The sequence below is a fragment of the Homalodisca vitripennis genome, unplaced genomic scaffold, assembly GCF_021130785.1.
Source record: "Homalodisca vitripennis isolate AUS2020 unplaced genomic scaffold, UT_GWSS_2.1 ScUCBcl_2412;HRSCAF=7151, whole genome shotgun sequence".
NCBI lineage: Eukaryota > Metazoa > Arthropoda > Insecta > Hemiptera > Cicadellidae > Homalodisca > Homalodisca vitripennis.
The window spans coordinates 1-20905 of NW_025778529.1; the positions used below are offsets into that span (position 1 = coordinate 1).

At 37.7% G+C, this 20905-nt stretch overlaps 1 protein-coding gene across 1 annotated transcript; it reads left to right on the top strand.

The window, feature by feature from the left end:
* Position 1: 1 nt before the first annotated feature.
* Positions 2–7869, top strand: LOC124372042 (the record flags this gene model as incomplete). The annotated part of the gene is given in 2 exon segments (XM_046830405.1): positions 2–927; positions 7832–7869. Coding segments are annotated over 2 exon segments (507 nt in total).
* Between the last annotated feature and the right edge of the window lie 13036 nt (positions 7870–20905).

The following is a 20905-nucleotide window of genomic DNA, read 5'->3' on the forward strand; positions in this document are numbered from 1 at the left end:
ATTTAACCCTTTTAGGACGAGCGGACTATTAATAGTCCGCACTAGTTTTGCCGAAGAAGACGATGCGGGCTTTCAATAGTCCGCACTAGTTTTACCGAAGAAGACGAGCGGACTTTTATGTGCCCGCCGGTTTACGTTTGCATAATACTCACGTAATATCGAAAATACGATGAACAAAATTAGTTTTCCTTGTAGAGGCACATCCTGAGACAGGAAATGGAGTATTTCGGAACTTATCTTGGCCAAACAATACAACATATGTCTATTTTTAGAACAGCTGCACGTGAGCGCCTATTGTAGTGCCAGTCGGCGGAGCGCGCCAATTCCGTCTAGTTTGTTTACATTCAGTCAGTCACAGTGCGGTCGCGTTGACTATAGTTGATTGTTTCAGATCAGTTATAAACTTAGTGTTTATAGATTTATAGTGAAATGTGTTTTGTTCAACTTCTTTTGTGAATATGGATCAATTTAACTTAGCTGATCACAGCAGTGAACTGGACCGTGAGTTACAATACTCAGAAAGTGCATCTGAACATTCTAGTTCTGATTTTGTAGACGACACGGATGAAGACCCTGACTTCCAGCTTGAAGATATATTTTATGACTCTGAAGATTTTATTAACCCCACACCATCCCCGCCCAAAAATATTAGGTTACCCGTGAGTATACCTTCACATGAATCTGACAGCGAATCTGACAATGTTGACAGTAGGCCTAATGCTGGAAATAGGAGAGTATTGAGCAGTTCTGATGACGACGATGATGATATTGAAAGTGATTGGGAGGAAGTAGTTGAGAGTAGCCCACCTAACATTGAACACCATTTTGACTATCAAGAAACTCCTGGTCCAAAACATATACCACAAAATGCAATAAAACCTATTGATTTTTTTAATTTATTTTTTACTACCGGACTGATTGGGAATTGTTTGTCAATGAGACAAACAGATATTGCAGATTCTTTTACTCAGGATGAAAGGAGGACACCCTTTCTCCAAGAAGTCGTTTCCGGTCCTGGTTGCCTGTCACTGTCCCAGAAAATGCGTTATATTTATAGCTACGATCTCTTAACAAGGTTTTGTAAATAAACCAACGTAAAAGTCGTACTGGAGTTAAAACTTGCTCTGAAAACACCATGGTTTACACGAGTATTTTCACGTGACCGATTTGAAAATCTGTTATCTTTTTTTCACATGGTAGACACGTCAAAAGTTGCAATACCCAATGAGCCAAATTATGATTGCCTGCGCTAGATTTCAACCAATTTTTTGACCATTGTAACAGATTATTTCCTTTTTATTTATTTATGTACCCAGCAAGTAGCAATCGATGGAGGAGTATGATCGGCACTAAAAATCAAACCAGTTTAATGCAATACATGCCTAATAAAACATCACCATAGGTCGGGGGTATCAAGTTATGGGCACTTTGTGATTCGGTTATCCAAAATATTGTGTTTTAAATTTCTTTTGTTATAAAGGAAAGGCGTCCAATGAAGATAAAGAGCTAAATGAAAAAAGTATGGTCTTGGTCCCTCTATTGTGATGAAGCTTATTAGAAGCAGCAAACTATCTACGAAAATGGGGTATCATGTGTTTATTGACAACTTTTTTACCAGCATTCAATTGTCCAATGTTTTGTACAGCCATGGAAACATTTGTAACCGGTACCATTTCGCAGAACTAGGAAAGGGGTTACCACAAGAGTATAAAAAAGAAGTCCAGTGTTGGAGAAAAGTTGTACAACTCAAAAAAAAGAAATCTGGTTGCGTTGGCATACCGCGAAAAGAAAACCCAAAAATTGCCCCGTTTTATTAGTCTCAACAAACACTACCATAACATCTGAAGGAAATATTACCAAACGTCGCTGTGGGAGAATTATAAATGAAATAAAACCATCAATTGTGGCTTCCTACAAACAAGTTCATGGGCGGGATAGACGCCTTTGACATGATGAACGGTGTAGTGTATTATATTGACGAGAGACGCACAATAAAATATTGGAAGAAGGTTACAGTATAACTTGTTTTCTAGAAAGTTTATTAATTGCGCTATTATTCTCTACACACTAAAATGCAAAGAATTACAAATAAAACCTATGCCAAGATTTCCATTTATTGAAAATGTTATAGGGCGAATTATTTCTAAATCTTGGCTTGATATGCGTAATGGCGCTGGGGATAAAACCAAGTCAATGGTAAACCGTCAAAACAAGGATATTAGTAAAACTTTCTCCAAATCAACAAAAAAACTTGCTGGGTTTGGTCAGAAAAAGGTGGACCATAGTCGACAATCCAGAAAAAAGGAAACGAGCCTCCTAGATTTGTTCAATTTGCAAGAAAGGGTGTCACCCGGATTTGCTTTCACAAAACATACATGTGCTAAACTAATTAGACCATTGTTGTATATTGTTTATATATTTTTGTGAGTGTTTTATAGTGTTTCTTAGCGAATACTACATATTTCAATACCTGAGGATAAATTTGACCTGTTAACCACATTATATGGTAAGTAAAACCACTTTTAATTGTTTATGACTTTTATTTTAGTCCGTTTTATATATTTTGGTACTTTGTAGTTATGTAAGTTTTTTGTTGTTATAACAAATTATTTCTCAACCAATGTTAATAAAATTTTGTATTTAAACTGAAAACTATGTAAGAACTTAGTTTTAAAATAATAATATTAGTTCCCACATTAAAAAAAATTTTTTTATTATAGTAAACTGAAGCCATAACTAAATAAAATAAAAAAATAAAATAAAAATTCTAAAAATTTTATTTAATTTTTAATTTTTCTGGTTATTGTAAATAGTTATAAATGCTCACCATATTGTAGACATTTGAAGTATGTACATGTGGATAAAAAATGGTGTGTAAGGACAATATAAAAATAAATGGACTTATAATATATTATTCATACTACTACTTTTTGCCCAATTTTACACCGTCGTCTTCTTTGGTATGTTCGCTATGAAATATGGTCACTGTCAAAAAAAATGCGTACCCTCAAAAAATAACCAAAATTTTTGTCGTTCTAACAGGGTTAAAAATGGCGACATGTCGATTGAAGACAAACCTCGTTCTGGACGTCCATCAACCTCTCGAACGGACGAAAATGTTGAGAAAATTCGTGAACTTGTGCTCACCAACCGTCGACAGACAATTGAGGAACTATCAGAGAGTAGTGGGTTAACTTGGAGCTCGGTTCAGCGAATTTTAACAGGAGATTTAGGACTGAAAAGGGTTGCTGCCAAATTTGTTCCTCGACTTCTGACTGACCATCAAAAGGCACATCGAGTTGAAACTTGCCGCCTTCTGAAAGAACATCTCGAAAATGATCCCGATTTTCTGGAAAAGGTAATTACTGGTGATGAGTCATGGTGCTATGGTTATGACCCAGAAACGAAGCAACAGTCAAGCCAATGGAAGTCGCCATCTTCACCTCGTCCAAAAAAATGTCGGCAAGTCAAATCAAACATCAAAACCATGTTGATTTGCTTTTTTGATGCTAAAGGCATTGTTCATTTTGAGTTTGTTCCTCCAGGTCAGACTGTCAACCAAACATTTTATTTGGAGATTTTAAGAAGATTGCGCAACAGTGTTCGCCAGAAAAGACCCGATTTGTGGCAGACTGGAGACTGGTTCTTCCACCACGATAACGCACCGGCACACACAGCCATCTCAGTTAGGCAGTTTTTAGCCAAAAACGGCATGGTTCCGCTGCCCCACGCACCTTACTCGCCTGACCTCGCTCCATGCGACTTTTTTTTATTTCCACACATGAAAAGAGGCTTGAAAGGTCAACGATTTGACAGCGTTGAAGAGGTTAAGAAAAAACGAAGCTTGAGCTTGCAGCCATTTCTAAAGATGACTACAAAAAATGTTTTGATCAATGGAAATACCTTTGGGACAAGTGTATTAGTTGTAATGGAGATTATTTTGAAGGAGATAAGGTCGTATTGTAAAAAATTTGATAATATATAATTTTTATAAAATAATTCCGGTTTTTTTTGGGTACCCCCTCGTATTCAATAAAATTCCTCTAACTGTAAGGCGGTAAAATTACGTTAAGAAGAGCAAGATTAGTCAATTTTTTCTTAAACAAGCATTTTACTCAATTAGTGAGGTTGTATCTGAACAATGGACTGAAGAAGACTTCTTGTTATAAATTCCAATGTTGCTTATTACTGTGACTTGCCTTATAAATTTGTAATGAAATGTCTCTTTGGTGAATAAAAATTATATTCTAGTACTGTACCTTCCACAGTTTAAATAAACTGAAAAACATTTCAGGACAAAACCTCAACTTGTTGGCCAGAAATTGTTCTCAATCCTACGTAGTGAGACATCCAGATTCCATACAATAATGATTGGACAACAGTTCTCAAAGTTAGTTTACTATGTGATGTCCTTGCAAGATCTGTTGATATGTTTATTATTAATGCTCAAGTTTATGAATAAAGTGAGTAACATGAGAAATTTGGTCACAAAATATGATTTTTAAATTTCCAGATATTCGAAAATTGTCAAATATCTAAATTAGTCCATAAGGTGAATGTCCAAAAAGTACAATGTTGAGGTTTATTGTTTTAATTTTCCTGGCAAATATTTACTTGAGAATTTCGTAAGGTTATAAATTCAAAGTAGTAATTTGGAAAGCGAAGAGATTCTTGTGGTGTAATTTAGTGTTGTAAGGGAAAAAGATAAATAATTCATTGTTAGGCTTATACAAATCATGTAGCGTTACTGTATACATTATTTTATTTCTAAAGTAGGATAGGTTACAAGAGTATTAATTTGTATTTTCTTGTTAGGTTGTACACACTTCTGAACCAAGCAATAGACCTGCAAAAACACCGCTGCCCATACCACAACTCTAGCGATGATCTGGGGTTGAAAAATGTGTCTTTGCTTGTTGATCACCACTGCTCAAGGTAAACAAACTTATTCGCTTGCTGATTTGTATTATTAAACCAAGCAATAGACCTGCAAAAACACAGCTGGCCATACAACAACTCTAGCGATGATCTGTTGTTGAAAAATGTGCTTTGCTTGTTGATCACCACTGCTCAAGGTAAACCAATTTATTCACTTGCCAATTTGTATCGCTGACAAACAAATAAGGCTCTCCATACCAAAACTCAAGTAATGATCTGGGGTTGATAAAAGTGTGCTTGTTGATCACCACTGCTCAAGGTAAACCGTTTTTTATTATTAGTAAATCAGTTCTTAAAACAGTGTGCCGACATCCACAATCTAACCTTGGGACGCTTTGCGCTGGGCGTACCTTAATTATCCCTATCAGCCACGGTAATGGCTCGGCGTTACTGAACAATGTATTTATACGCATCTACAAGCTGTTTTAGGCACCAACATTCCTTAGTCGATAGGATGCTAAATAAAAATGGTCATTGTAAGTTGCTAATTGCATTAAAAATAAGATAACATTTATAATATTCAATGGTCAGCTATATGTAGAAAACTGTGGTTATAGTTGATGAGCTTATTATTTTTCAGTTTATTAGATGATAGCCAAGCTACTTGCACGTAAAAATTATTGTGTATAGTAGTGCGTCCTATTAAGCAACCAAGGAGGAAGAAGGAAAACTATTTTCACTTGGTAATATATGCAATACAGGCCATACTCTGTGTTGTTTAATTGTGTTGGGGGGGGAACACCACCGGGGTTCAAACCATTCATATCACATGTTTTGTACAAATCGAGCCTAGTTTGTAATCCTGGTACTGGCCATTAATTTTTCCAAAAATAGCACGTTTTGAGTTGGTTTGTGTAAGGAGATTTTTTATTTTAATCTAATATTTTTTAAGATACATAATGTATTCTGTTTCAAAAGTAATATATTAAAAAGAACTGTTATACAATCATTTAAGAAACTAATGTCACATTGTTTCCGGTCCGTAGCCATGTCAACCAAAAATGTTTATATGTGAGTTCTATGATGATTGATTTTTGTTAGTTCCAATTGATCAGTAAATGTACTAGTAACAATTTATTTTGAAAAGAAAAGTTCTTAACACAAACAAATTTAATATAATATTTAGTTATTTATTTAAAAAAAACTTTTCTGATTTTATTAGTAATTTTTTTCCTGAAGCATCTGGTAAAATTAGAACCGTTGGGAGTATTTAAAGGGTCCAAACATAAATTTAATCAACAATACCAAGAAATTAGATTTAGGAATAACATATTCTACAAATGTCATAGATAGACAATTCCATCACTAACTCCACCAAATTAAATCAAAAAAATTAATTTTCAGTAAAAATAGTTTGTTAGTCACTTATTGAATAATGTATCTCTTATAACAAACTACAAAATTTGACAAGTCGCTTACTACACATATTTATTGTAATGTACATTATGAGAGTATTATGGAGATTATTGTTTGGATGAACTTTGATTTACTTCCAAATATGTTGTAGAATAAAAAATTACATCACTCTTGTTATAATTTTTTTCTAATGGACAAAGGGATTTTATAATTTCTACATAAGTACAAACCTGTGAAATAATAAAGGCTTAACTTTAAGAAAGTACGATGTGATTAAGCTTATTTTCAGTCAGTAGGATCAGGCATAATTAATTCCATACTAAGTAATGGTTTATCCAATGTCAGAATAAGACTTCATCCGCATAGATAACAAACATAAACGTTGTCCTTCCTGATTCACTACCCAGTAACATTCTTATTGCCACTACTCTTCAAATTAAACACTCTATTTAATGAAATCTTTTCATAAAAGAAATGGATGGGGTTATGACAGTAAAATTTCGTGTAGGAAGATAGTAGGGACATTTTTGCTAGATGTTGATACTTTGGTAATCTTTGAAAGCTCCAAACACCAAAAGTGTAGTTTATAAAGCTGTTTCTAGCCTCAATTTATTTGGAGAATCGATGGTAGGCCGGCAAGGACCTCTGCTGTGGCCCTCCAAAGAGTATTCAAGACCCTGACCACCTTGTGATTTTTTTCTCTGTGGTGAGATACATCAAAAGCGTATTTATTCACAACAAATTCGCAACCTGAACCACATAAAACACACGGATAAATGAAGCAATGGCAACCCTAAAACCGAAGAAAATTGGTTAACTAAAGCGACTAAGGCACACATATTTGAAATTTAAAGTTTATGTAAAAAAACCTATTGATCACACTATAACCTCTTAGTGTATAAATATATTAGTTAAGTAAATTTTTTGGATGCATTCAATGTATATACAAAATGTATATTCAATAAATTAAAAAGATTTTCAATTCAATATAGTGTCCGGTTTTTTAAAAAAACAACAGGAAAATTGTGTGCAAGAGCTTGCGGGTAACTACTCAAGTATCAAGCGATTAAATTATTTACTCAACAATAAAAATATTGAACCTATAATGAACATATGCAAACTGTTGTGAGTTCCACCAAATTTAATCAGTTTAGAATAAGAAATAGAATAGGAAATAGACACATAATTTATTTGGCCACAAGATATTTTCACAACAAATACATAGGCAGGTCCAGTATAATTTTATAAAATTGTACTTTCACACTAGTTAAAAGGAAGTAATTTGTCAGTCCATTGACTCAATAAAAACTCACTTATTGAATAGAATGCATTATTTCTAAACAAAGAAATTATATAATTTTGATTTAAAAGAAACAGTACTTTTAATTTTTTTCATTTCCATAGGCGAGCCAAATTTTATTCATGAAATTTAGATTCAATGATGCAGAGGGTTTTTTTTTTCACTTGAGGATTTATGCTAGAGTCTATAGTGGAAGTAAATTTTATTAAATGGCTATTTCCTTGTTATTGTTGACAGCGAGTGGAGTCAACACTCTGGCGGCTCTGAAGCCATAATTCTGCTGTCTTCTCATTTTTTCATTTCTAAGATTACAACAAGCATTGCATGTATATACCAGACAAGGTAGAGTGAGAATCCTGAGCTGTAACTAAAAAAATAGCCCCCTACAGTGATCAAAGCCTAACCAGCTCCAGCCAATGATACGGATAGCCTTTTTTATCTGTAGTATTATAATACCTCATCTTCGGCAATGGGAGGCTCCCACCCCATACAAACCAAGAGCCCATAGGGTAATATAGTGATTGGTGAAAATAACCAAAAATAGGCCAGTGCGGATCCCGTTCTCCAGGTCCAATTCACCAACATAAGCGTTTTTAAAATAAAAGGCATAAAATGCTTACTTGCTAAAGTTTAAATTTTTTGAGACCAAATTATGGGTAAAAAGTGTTGATGCCAACATAATGTTGGAATCAAGGGATTAAGCCCAAAAAAGTTGGATTTTCTGTGTGTTATACTTAAACCTTACAACAAACTTCTATATTTTTTATCGCATTGAATTTTAATTTATAAAAAATAACGCTATACAAACGATTCATAACACAACACTAAATGAAAAAAATCTAAAAGATACAAATAAAAAGTAACACAATACACTAGTATTGACAATGGTGTTAATAACAACCCGAGAAACTCAACCTATGGCAATGAGAGTGATGGGTAGTTCAATATCTAGCAGCTAAAAGTCGGTGATTTGTGCAACAAGAATCAATTTTCTGTAGAATTAAAGATTATTCCAAAGATTTGTTAAATTATAATGAACACAATGAGATACAGACAGGTGTGGATGTTATATCAGAGAACAATTTCCCCCTGTGGAGAAACCCTAGCGCAGGTTACTAAACGACCCACTGCGACGGGAGGTTTGGTACTCATAGCCGGTATCTTCCTCCGCGGAACGGCCGCAAACTTGCAACAGGTTTCCAAAGACAACACCTTAAACCAACCACCACCAGAATCATAGCCCAACCCACACACCCCAAGCTCACGCACCATCCCCAATCAGCAGCAACAACCTTACCACAACCAAGCCTTCACTTTATATCACCAATTCAAACACACAAAACACACCCACAAACAACATCACCAAATACTAAATCAACCGGACACACTTAATCCTCACCAACAAAACACAGCACAACAACGAACACAACCCAACCATACCCCAGCACGAAACCACCCCACCAAACAAACCACCAAAACCACTCCACACCACGGAAACCATACCATTCTTGTCTTTGTTCCAAAAAAAAATCATCGCTGGGACGTCCGATCCGGTGAGACTTAGACACCTGATTGTACGCCATTATGAAAAAAAAAAAAAAAAAGGGTTTAAAATCCAGCGTAAAAACATTCCAGTTTTTTTATAGTAATAAAACAGATCAAGAGCGTTGGGAAAATTGTACTCCAACTGGATAGCTCTAGGTCTCCATTAAAATACTTTCAGTCCAGTTCTGTTCTCTTAACACAGAACTATTTAATATTTATATTTGTATCACAGATCAAAACAAAATATGGTAAGCAATTTCAGGATAAAATTCCAGGAAATTTCTTCGGAGTCGCCTGAGTGATTTTGTAGTATTACATAGAAAACCCCTCTATTCTAAAAGACCTAACCACATGATAGCTTATCAAAACTGATACTTGGGTATGGACTGAAAACCTAGAACAGTACTATTATAGAAAAATACTGAAAAAGGCTTTGTAATTTTTCATAGAAAAAATGTAAAGTTTTGTTAACTTAAGAACTGTTTGTCTTAGTAGATTCATTTAGTAGACTCTTAACATAGAGTTTAGAGATTTATATTTATTGAAAGTAGTGAAAGCAAATTCAGATATAACAATCAAATTTTAAATTAGCGGATACCTTTTTATACTTTTTATATTTTTTGTTTTTTTTTTAAACAAATCTATAAAATATTTTATCTGAACAGTGAATGCACCTTATACAGGATAACATTGACATGTCCACCTACCCGTAATAACGTATGGAAGGCCATTCGTACGGGGTGGCGTACCTGGCGTGGTCAACCGGATGGCGTATCACGACCTGATAGCCCTGCGGTCCAGAGGACTGCCCGCCTTGAACTGGTGGATTCGCTGGAACCACTCGAGACTCCGAGGAGACCTACGGGTCAAGGATGTCCCAGTCACCGCGAAGACTCCCCCCTCCAACATCCTGGCAAGTTTGGCACCGGGATGTGTAACAACCAAGTTTGTCACTTGCGGTATACCCGTTGGGCCAGTTATCTATCAATGCGTGAGTATTACTGTACACTTATACACTAGGAATTTGTACATTTTCTTAGAGATGATAACATAAATTGATAACTAAAAATTGACAATTTGTGATTTTGTATTGGTGGTTGTGCAGAATTTCTTTAAGTATTTTGTAGATACACGCAAGATCTCTCTATTATTGGAGGTTGCTGTAACCAGAGCTGCAACCCCTCATTTGCCTAAAACTTTGAAATACTGCCGGACACTGAAGACAACTTGGTTGGGTACAATGAACAGAATGTGTGTCCTACATTGTAAAAGCTGATGTATTAGTTGTGTTTTGTGCCTAGTCAGGACATATGAAGTGCAATGTGGTGGACTCCACTCATGGGAGGGTGTGAGCAGGTAAAACTGCACAATAGGTGTCCGGTCGGACACGGCAAGACTGTATGCTTGCGGCTGACAAAAAAGACCACACCACAGAGTGTGTTTGTCCTGCAATCTTGTAAAGCTGGATGTTTTGTTCGTGCTGCAGGACATTGAAGCAATGTTGACTCATGGGAGGATGAGATAAACTGCCTATTGTCGTTCGGACGGCAGACTGTCTTGCGCTGACACCCCCCACAAGTGTGTTCCTACATTGTAAAGCTATTATGTGTTCGTGCCTGGCAGACATTGAAAGGCCAAATGATGGTGGACTCATGGGAGGGTGTGAGAGTAAACCCTTTGCCTATGGTGTCGTCGGACGGCAAGACTGTGCTTGCGGCTGACAAATACCCACCACAGAGTTGTGTTTCCTCTGCATTGATAAAGGCTGATGTTTGTTGTTTCGGTTGCCTGCAGGACATTGAAGGCAATGTGTGGTGGACCTCCATGGGAGGGGATAGTGAGAGGTAAACTTGCTGCTCTATGGTGTCAGGTCGGTTACGTGCAAAGAACTGTTGCTTCGCGGCTGACACCTCCCCCCACCACAGAGGTGTGTTCCTATCATTGGTAAAGAAAAGCTGTATGTATTTGTGTTCGTGGCCTTGCAGGGACATTGTAAGGCAATGTGGGTGGACTCATGGGAGGGTGTGAGATGTAAACTATGACAGCCTATCCGGTGTCCGGTCGGACTGCAAGACTGTGCTTGCGGCCGTGACTACCCACCACAGAGTGTGATCCTACATTGTAAACGCTGATGATTTAGATGTTCGTTAGTCCTGCAGGACATTGAAGCAGGTCAATGTGGTGGACTTCCATGGGAGGGTGTGAGAGTAAAACTGCCTATGGTGTCGGTCCGGATTCGGCAAGACTGTGCTTGCGGCTGACCACCCACCACAGTAGTGGTGTATCCTGCATTGGTTAAATCCTCAGCCTGATGTTTGTGTTCGTGCCTGCAGGACATTGAAGGCAATGTGGTGGACTCATGGGAGGGTGGTGAGAGTAAGACTGTCCTATGGTGTCGGTCGGCACCGGCAAAGACCTGTGCTTGCCGGCTGACAAAAACCCACTCCACAGAGTGTGGTTTCCTACATTGCTAAAGCCTTGATGTTTTGTGTTCGTGCCTGCAGGACATTGAAGGCAATTGTGGTGTGACTCATGGGAGGGTTGTGAGAGTAAACTGCCTATGGTGTCGGTCGGAGGGCCAAGACTGTGGCTTTGCGGCTGACACCCCCCCCCCCCCACCACAGAGTGGTGTTCCTGGCATTGTAAAGCTGATGTTTGTGTTCGTGCCTACAGGACATCTGAAGGCAATGTGGTGGACTCATGGTGAGGGTGTGAGAGTAAAACTGCCATATGGTTGTCGGTCGGGTACGGCAAGTACTGTGCTTGCGGCTTGACAAACCACCCAACCACAGAGTGTGTTTAACCTGCATTGTAAAGCTGATGTTTGTGTTCGTGCCTGCAGGAACTTTTGAAGGCAATTTGGTAGGACTCATGGGAGGGGTGTGAGAGTAAACTGCCTATGGTGTCGGTCGGACGGCAAAGACTCGTGCTTTGCGGCTGACCGACCCACCAACAGAGGATGTGTTTCCCTGGCTTTGTTAAAGCTGAATGTTTGTGTTCGTGCCTACAGGACATTGAAGGCAATGTGGTGGACCTCATGGGAGGGTGTGAGAGTAAACTGCCTATGGTGGTCGGTCGGCTACGTGCAAGACTGTGGCTATCGTCTGACACCCACCACCGAGTGCGCTCCTGCATTGTAAAGCTGATGTTTGTGTTTCGGGCCAGCAGGACATTGAAGAGGCAATTGTGTTGGGACTCATGGGAGGGTGTAAGAGTAAACTGCCTATGGTGTCGGTCGGACGGCAAGAACTGTGCTTGCGGCAGACACCCCACCACAAGAGTAGTGTGTACCTGCATAGTAAAGCTGATGTTTGTGTTCGTGCCTGCAGGACATTAGGAGGCAATGTGGTGGTACTCATGGGAGGGTGTGAGAGTAAACTGCCTATGGTGTTCGGTCGGACGGCAAGACTGTGCTTGCGGCTGAACACCCCACCACATGAGTGTGTTCCTACATTGTAAAGCTGATGTTTGTGTTCGTCTAGCCTGCAGGACATATGAAGGCAATGGAGTGGACTCATGGAAGGGTGTTGAGATATAAACTGCCTATGGTGTCGGTCTGGACGGCAAAGACTGTGCTCTGCGGCTGACCACCCACCACAGAGTGTGTTTTCCTGGCATTGTAAAGCTGATGTTTTGGTGATACCGTGCCTACAGGACATTCTGAAGGCAATTTTGGAGGACTCATGGGAGGGTGTGATAGTAAACTGCCTATGGAGTCGGTCGGACGGCAAGACTGGTGCTGGCGGCTTGACACACACCACAGAGTGTGTTTTCCTGGCATTTGTAAAGCTGATGTTTGTGTTTCGTGCCTGTCAGGACATTGAAGGCAATGTGGGGGACTCATGGGAGGGGTGAGAGTAAAACTGCCTATGGGTGTTCGGGTCGGGACCGGCAAGACTGTGCTTTGCGGCTGACACCCACCACAGAGTGTGTTTCCTGCATTGTAAAGCTGATAGTTTGTTGTTTCGTGCCTGCAGGGACATTGAAGGCAATGTGTGGGACTCAATGGGAGGGTGAGAGAGAAAACTCCTATGGGTGTTCCCGGTCGGACGGCAAAGACTGTGCTTGCGGCGACACCCACCCACAGAGTGTGTTTCCGCATTGTAAAGCTTAAAAAAATGATGATTGTTTACGTGCTACAGGACATTTAAGGCAATTTTGGTGACTCAATGGGAGGGTGTAGAGTAAACTGCTATGGTGTCTGTCGGACGGCAAGAACTGTGCTTTGCTGCTGACACCCACCACAGAGAGTGTTCCTGCATTAGTAAAGCTGAAGTTTGTGTTTCGTGCCTGCAGGGACATTGAAGGCAAGGTGAGTGTGGACTCATGGGGAGGGTACAGCTGTGAGCAGTAAACTGCCTATGGTGTCGGTCGGACGGCAAGACTAGTGCTTGGCCGGACCTGACCCCCACCACAGAGTGTGTTCCCTGCATTGTAAAGGCTGATGTTTCTGTGTTCGTGCCTACAGGACATTGAAGGCAATGTGGTGGACTCATGGGAAGGTGTGAGAGTAAACTGCCTATGGTGTCGGTCGGACGGCAAAGACTGTGCTTGCGTGCTGGGACACCCACCACAGAAGTGCGCTATCCTACAACTTTGACGAGCTTACCGACCAAAACATGTTGAGGCATATAATTAGTATTCTAGTCTCAGTACATCTGGTAAATAAATAGTTCTTTATATACCGGGATGAGTTTTTAAAGTGATCCAATAAGCCTGAACTTTTTAATTTACAACGACTTACAGTCACAACCACTTTAAATTTGGAGAACTTTTTATTTAAAAATTATGTGATTTAACAATTTGTCATTGAACTTTAATGATAAACAGCATTAAATGTTTGTCATGATATTATTGTTTGAGTTGAATAATGAAAATGGGATCTGATAAGACAAAAACCTACCTGGACAGTACTGCCATTGTGTTAACCCCTGGACCAGTTTGGTGAAGGATATTCATTTAAACCGCATTGTCAATAATATAGTATTTAATCGTTATAAGATTTTAATTTAGTAAGCTTAATCGTCATTTGAATCGCTCGGTTTATGCAAATTTGGCTATGTCTCCTGGCACAAGAAAATCATCCTCGCCTTCCCTCTAAACAGTGTAAGTGCTCGTGAATATTTATAAATAGAAAGAAGGGTTCGTCGTGTTTTTTATTAATGAATGTATTGGCATTTTTCACTCAAGGCACAGTGTACAATAAATAGTTATCAACTAACATATTTAAACAATTCAATATTTTTAATGTTAAATATTTGAAATTAAAAAACATATTTAAATGTGCTATAGATCTAATGTCACTTTTCTAAGTAATTAAAATATACATATTTTACATATCTGCTACATTAAAGCCCCATAACATTCCAACAAGTAAAGCCCTAGGACTAAATTTAACATATATTTGAATGGAGAGAATGGAACAGATATTGCATTTCTTGGATTGAAAATTGAATAACAAAACAACTCACATGAAGATCTCACAACAGTGACATTAACCTTTTCTGATCTCAACAGTATAGACCTTGTTGGTCAGTCAGTCATTAGTACAATGTTCAGTGCTCCATTACAGAAGCACATCTACCTGTGTGGTTCAGGGAGAGTAGAACATTCTTTTATGTGGTAGTTGCGATGGATTTTGCGGAATCAGATAGTAAATCTTTTCAGTTTGAGAATTCGATTTGTTTGTGAAAGTTTTATTAACATTGTAACATTAAGAAACTAGGTTTCTAAATAAACTTAACCCAAAAAAAACAAGGGGAACGGTTTGAAAAAGTTGAAATGCCTGTAAATATGTAAACAAAACTTTCATTCACCAAGACAACATTTTAACGATTTTAAAATTTCAAATTCAATATTATATACTCCTCTCACCACTTACAAATGTCCCAGACAAGTGGAATAACAGGTAATTTATTGTAGGTTTGCACGTTTTTCAGTTGTGGTATTCATCCACATCATGTTTATTAACCCCATTGCAGATCGTATAGTTTTGTATGGTGGCGCGTGGAGAGCACAACGCAGAGGGACCCCGGTGAATTAATTCGACGTGTCAGGCGGCCGCACGAACAGCAATTGGCTGCGCGGGCTAGCTCAAGTGCGCCACATCGTATCGCTCGCTATAGTGTATACTAGAAAAATTCAGCTGGCGAAGGTATTACGGTTTCAGATGGGGAAACTATGGGCCTGCTGGGTATTCCGTGATGTAGGAAACGATAACACGCGAGCAAGGTTACGGCGTGGCAGGGATGATGTCTGAATCATAGTCTAAATAAAGCGGCTCGGGCGAATCGATTGCAACATCCGGGCCATTGTCTAGACTAAACCCACCAACATGTACGTCTGCGTCGTTTAGTTGTGTCACTAACCTCAAAAGTATTATAATAACAAACTGAGGAAAACACCCAATCAGAAACGCTAAAAAGCAGAGAGTAAACTCATATGAATGATTTTTCAACTTCGACATAAAACTGAGATCTGTAGGATATTTATAAAACTTTTGAAAACTCTAAACGTAGACCGTTGTTAAACACTCTTAGTAGACAAGTGAAGACGATCGCCCGATCTATCAGACATTAAAAGAACTATTTGGAGGGAAATTTAAAAGCAGACTGCCTTTGCGACCTGAGCTCATCACCGTGCCGTTAGGCCCGGCCGCTGCGTGACGAGCTCAGCTCGTCAGTGATCCGCAATGGGGTTAAAGGGTGATTCAAAAAGAGCGCCGGTTTTGATATATCAAATTAAGAGATTTATTTTAATTATGATATATAATGAAATCTGAAATCAAATACATAAATATGTTCATCTAACCTTCCGATTTCATGTATGAAAAATAATGTCATGCATGTGTCCTCTTCTGCTACGCTGGCACGCAAAAACTCTGTCCATGAAATTACCACGACTGCACAACAAGTTTCCACTTCTATTTGGCCGACAACCCGTCGAATTTCCTCCTTCAACTCATTGATGGTTCGGGGTTTATTGGAATAAACTAATGACTTTAGATAACCCTAAAGATGAAAGTCACAAGGTGTTAAGTCACATAACCTTGGTGGCCATTGATGGTCGGAATTACGAGAAATGACGCGAGAAAGTGGTCACAGAACAACACAATTGTTTCACGGGCAGCGTGGCAGGTGGCACCATCCTGCTGAAACCACAACTGGTCAATGTCTATGTTATCCAAATGAGGCCACAAACACTCCATAATCATCGTACGGTAATCGGTCTCCATTCACTATAACAGCTTGCCCTTTCTAATCTTCAAAAAAATAAGGGCCAATGACGCCGCCCGACCAAAAGCCGCACCAAACTGTCACTCGTTGTGGATACATTTTCCATTTCGAGTTAATCATGAAGAGGTGTTTTCTGAAACTCCCATGATACGGCAGTTCTGTTTATTAACAAAATCCATTCAATTGGAAGTGCGCTTCATCACTGAAGGATGATATTCATTGTGAAGTTTTTCTTCCCTCCTGCGAATTTCTCAAATATATACCCCAATCAACAAACTGTCTATCTCTTTTCTGGTGATCTGCCACTTTTCAATTGTTTTGCGTCGAGCTGAATTATTACAGAGGTGATATTTTGAGATCGTTTAACCGAAGAATTCTCTGTACAGAAGAACATCTCTAACACCCAATTGTTGAGAAACGGCGGGTACGTATTGATTTCGCTGGGCTAACAGCCAACACTTGGTCACGAACCCACCTCAATGTTCTGTTTCAGTTTTCGGGGCAACAACAACGACGTCCAGAATCTTTTGAGGTCGACTGTCGAACCCGTTTCTTGAAACTTTTTTCATGAGGTTCTGCGAACTGTTGATTTCATTCGGTTGGTCTTCATTACGTCCGTAGAGTACCGGCAAAGTCGCCCTAACAGTAGCCGCATCACACTCTCCACTCTGGATAAAAACGTTTTCACTATTAACACTCGTTGCGGGCACAAGTAAACTTCCTCGCCAATGGTTAAGACACAGAATGCCACTAATGAGAGAAATTATCAGTTATGCAGTCAACAATCAGAATGTAGTCAGAAAAGAATTGCAAGGTCCAAAACATTTCTTGACCAACCGATAAAAATAAAATTTACCAGTCTTTTCAAAACCGGCGCCTCTTTGTTATGGTCTAATAACGCCATTAATAATTATTAATTGAAATTTATGAATTATTTATATAAATTAAATTTAATCATAATTTAGATTATATATTTAATACAGGTAAATGGTGAATTCTGAATATTGTGTTTTGTGTTTTGTAGTCCTACACGAGGGATCACCCAGTTATGACATTACTGTGTGAAACAAGGCTGACAGGTTTGGCACTACTGAATGTGGCGACGCAGGGTGGTACACCTGTGGGACCCTCCAGGACAAGGTGTTTGGTGGGCGCAAAGTATCCAAGGTGTCACCCAGGGTCACTTCAATCAATTCATCAGATGTTATCGGAGGTGTCAATCAGGACTTTGGTGGCAAGTGGCAAGCAGCGAAAGGTACATTGAAATTACTGGTGCTACGTTTTACAATATCCAATTGTGTTATTATGTTTTAATTCAGTAATTATCAACAATGGAAATAATGAAAATTGGGTGAAAAACAGAATTTCACTGTTATTAATTTATAGTACGTTTAACATAAATTATTACACTAAACATATATAGCACTGTGGTTAGAACACCTTATTTAATAACATTTTATTTTGTATTTTTTGCAGTGTAATAAATTTTGTAGAAGTAATTCTTGGAGTCAAAATTCAAGAATAATATTTAGTATCAGATTTGAAATTAAAAAATTAAGCCAAAATAAATTTTATTTTTGTGTACAATTATAAATAAAATTTGAAAACTAATTTTTATATATGTTGTTTTTAAAAAATAATGCAAAGGCATTAAAATAAATATATGATATTCTTATTTAATTAGAATGAAACAATAAATGTTTATTTTTTAATTTTAATACTTGATGGGAAATGATATATTTCAAAATGGTGGAACCAAATAAAAGGTGAAATAAGTAATTAAAATAATAAAATTGTAAATGAATGAATTTGATTGTGAATACAGATAACAAGGAGTGTAACGGTGTGGCACCATGAATGCGTGAGCTGCCGATTGCCACACTGTGGTGGACGACTCCCGTGAACTGTCAACTGTGTGGCCTGGTGAACCCAGTGTAACCACTCAATGTTGGCGTCCAGTCACAGTTGACGATTACACTTGTGCGCATCTGGGGCCCGGCAACCAGCAGTATCCTGCACATCTCCCTCACTCTTTCAAGCCTGAGTGAGCGTGAACATTCGTTCTATAGATCCTCAATAAAACACAAAACAAAATTTATAGTGGATAACTATAATATGGGAACTATCTTATTGAAGGTAACCAAAATAAACCCCCCAATTTTTTTTTTTTAAAATGGGAAAGGACAAATAAATAAATATGAAAAAAAAAAATATGTGCATTCAAACATTTGCATTGCACTATTTGCGCTACATTAAAATGTTGTGTCCACCTTCAAAATAGTCCTCATTAGATATTATCACAACCTTGTGACAGCGCTTCCTTCCAATCACTACCAATAACACGTCACCAACTCCGATCTTTGGGGAATAACCTTTAGCTCTTTCAGTGATTGTACTTTTAATGTCCGTCTACATTTGTAAAAACAATGTCCTTTAAGGTTCTCTTTATTTTTGGAAATAAAAGAAAGTTACCCAGTGTAATATCAATCAATCAATCAATAATAGCTTTATTCAAGACAAAACATACAATGTACAAGAATGCGTCAATCTTAATAATTAAATTCAAGGTGATGTTATAATGAGTTTGTACATATATACAATCCCTTTTATCGTAAAATTATTTTCAAAATCTTAACAGAGTTATAAAATAGGTTTAATATTATTTAAATCGATTTTATTACCAAATTATAATTAATTCCACTAGACTTCAGAAATCAAAATCAAAATACAAGGCTCTGGGAGTAAAACTCTTCAAAGTTATAACATGATAAATCAATTAAAAACTGTTTTAATTTATTTTTGAATCTAAACACAATTGTTTTCATTACCTGATGCCTACCAGGCAGGTTCCACATAAACTTTTATACCCATATAAGTTGGGCTTTGCTTACATTTTTCTTTATTATGTTTGTTTTTATATACAAATTTATTTTTGTTCCTAGTATTATAATCATGAACATGTAGTTGTCGTGGTAATTTAGTCTCATTATTTTTTACATATAATACTGTTATATATATATAGAGGCTGTATACAGTCATAAACTCGAGCTCTGTAAAATATAACTTACATGACTCATCTTTTTTGAGTTTTAGAATCACCCTAATTGCCTCCTTTTGTAGACGTAAAATTTTATTCAGGTTTACAGCACTTGTTCCCCCATACACTTCAATCCCGTATGCGATATGTGAATGAACCATGGCATAGTACACTGATTTCAAGATTTGTTTATTACAAAAAGGTGCTAGCCTTCTTATTGCAAAAATTCCTGAACCTATTTTGTTACATATTTTTTGTACATGAATGTTCCAATTAAGTGTATTATCTAAATGTAGCCCTAAAAATTTAGTTTCTTTATCCAGGTTTTTCATATTAATTTTGTTTGATTCAACATTTTTGCAAGTAAACTCTATAAAAGTAGTTTTAATATCATTGAGTAAAAGATTTCTGTTATTTAAATAACTTTTTAACAATGAAACTGATAAGTTACATTTCTTTTTAGTTGTACCTAATTCCATATCGGCAATGCACAAGCTTATATCATCAGCATACAAACAAATTTTACTATTCTCAATTATATCATACAGATAATTAGGTAAACCCCCCAAGTAGCACAAGAACAGGAAAGGGCCTAATATTGACCCCTGTGGGACAGAGTAGGTCACATTTTTTGTATGAGACCTAACATCATGCTGATTATTTTTATTTAAATACTTAACATTAACAAACTGCTGACGGCCTTCCAAGTATGACTTAATCCAGCTAAGCTCTTTACCAATGATACCATAGCTTTTTAATTTTTCTAGTAATATTTTATGATCAACACTGTCAAATGCTTTGGTCAAATCTAGGAAGGCGCCAACAATGTTGTATCCCTCATCTAAGTTCTCTAAAATGTGTTCAATATAATTTCTCTATATGGAATACCGAATATAGATACTGGCGCATCGTTACAATATAGATACTGGTGCATCGATATAATATAAATACTGGCGCATCGTTACAATATAGATACTGGCGCATCGTTACAATACTGTGTGAGCAGGTGCATTGTCATGGTACAAAGGCCACAGATTTTTCTATGTCAAATGGTTTAATCACAAGAGATTGTGGCCGGTTGGTCTGAAACACCCTGTATAAGGAAATCACTGATCCCAGCTACCAGCTTACCACAGACCAGTGATTGTTATAAGTGCACACCGGACCGCAAAAATACCTAAAGTCAAGTGCAGGAATCAAACCCCCGACTCCAAGGCTAACTTAGTAGCACCTCAGAGCACACAGCCATCCTGACTTGATGTCTTAAGTGTGCGGATAGCTCACTTACGATATCCAGTATTGCTGTTCAAGTCAACTGGATTGCATGCCAGTTCTAGGGTTAATCTTGTACAGGTGATTGAATAATTAAAATACCATACAGTAAAATGCGTATGAACTTAAAGGAAAATACGTATATTCTATTATGAATTTTATTTTTTAAGTTTTAAGTGCTACTATGAATATGGGCTTAGTTCCCAAACATGCAAAGATATC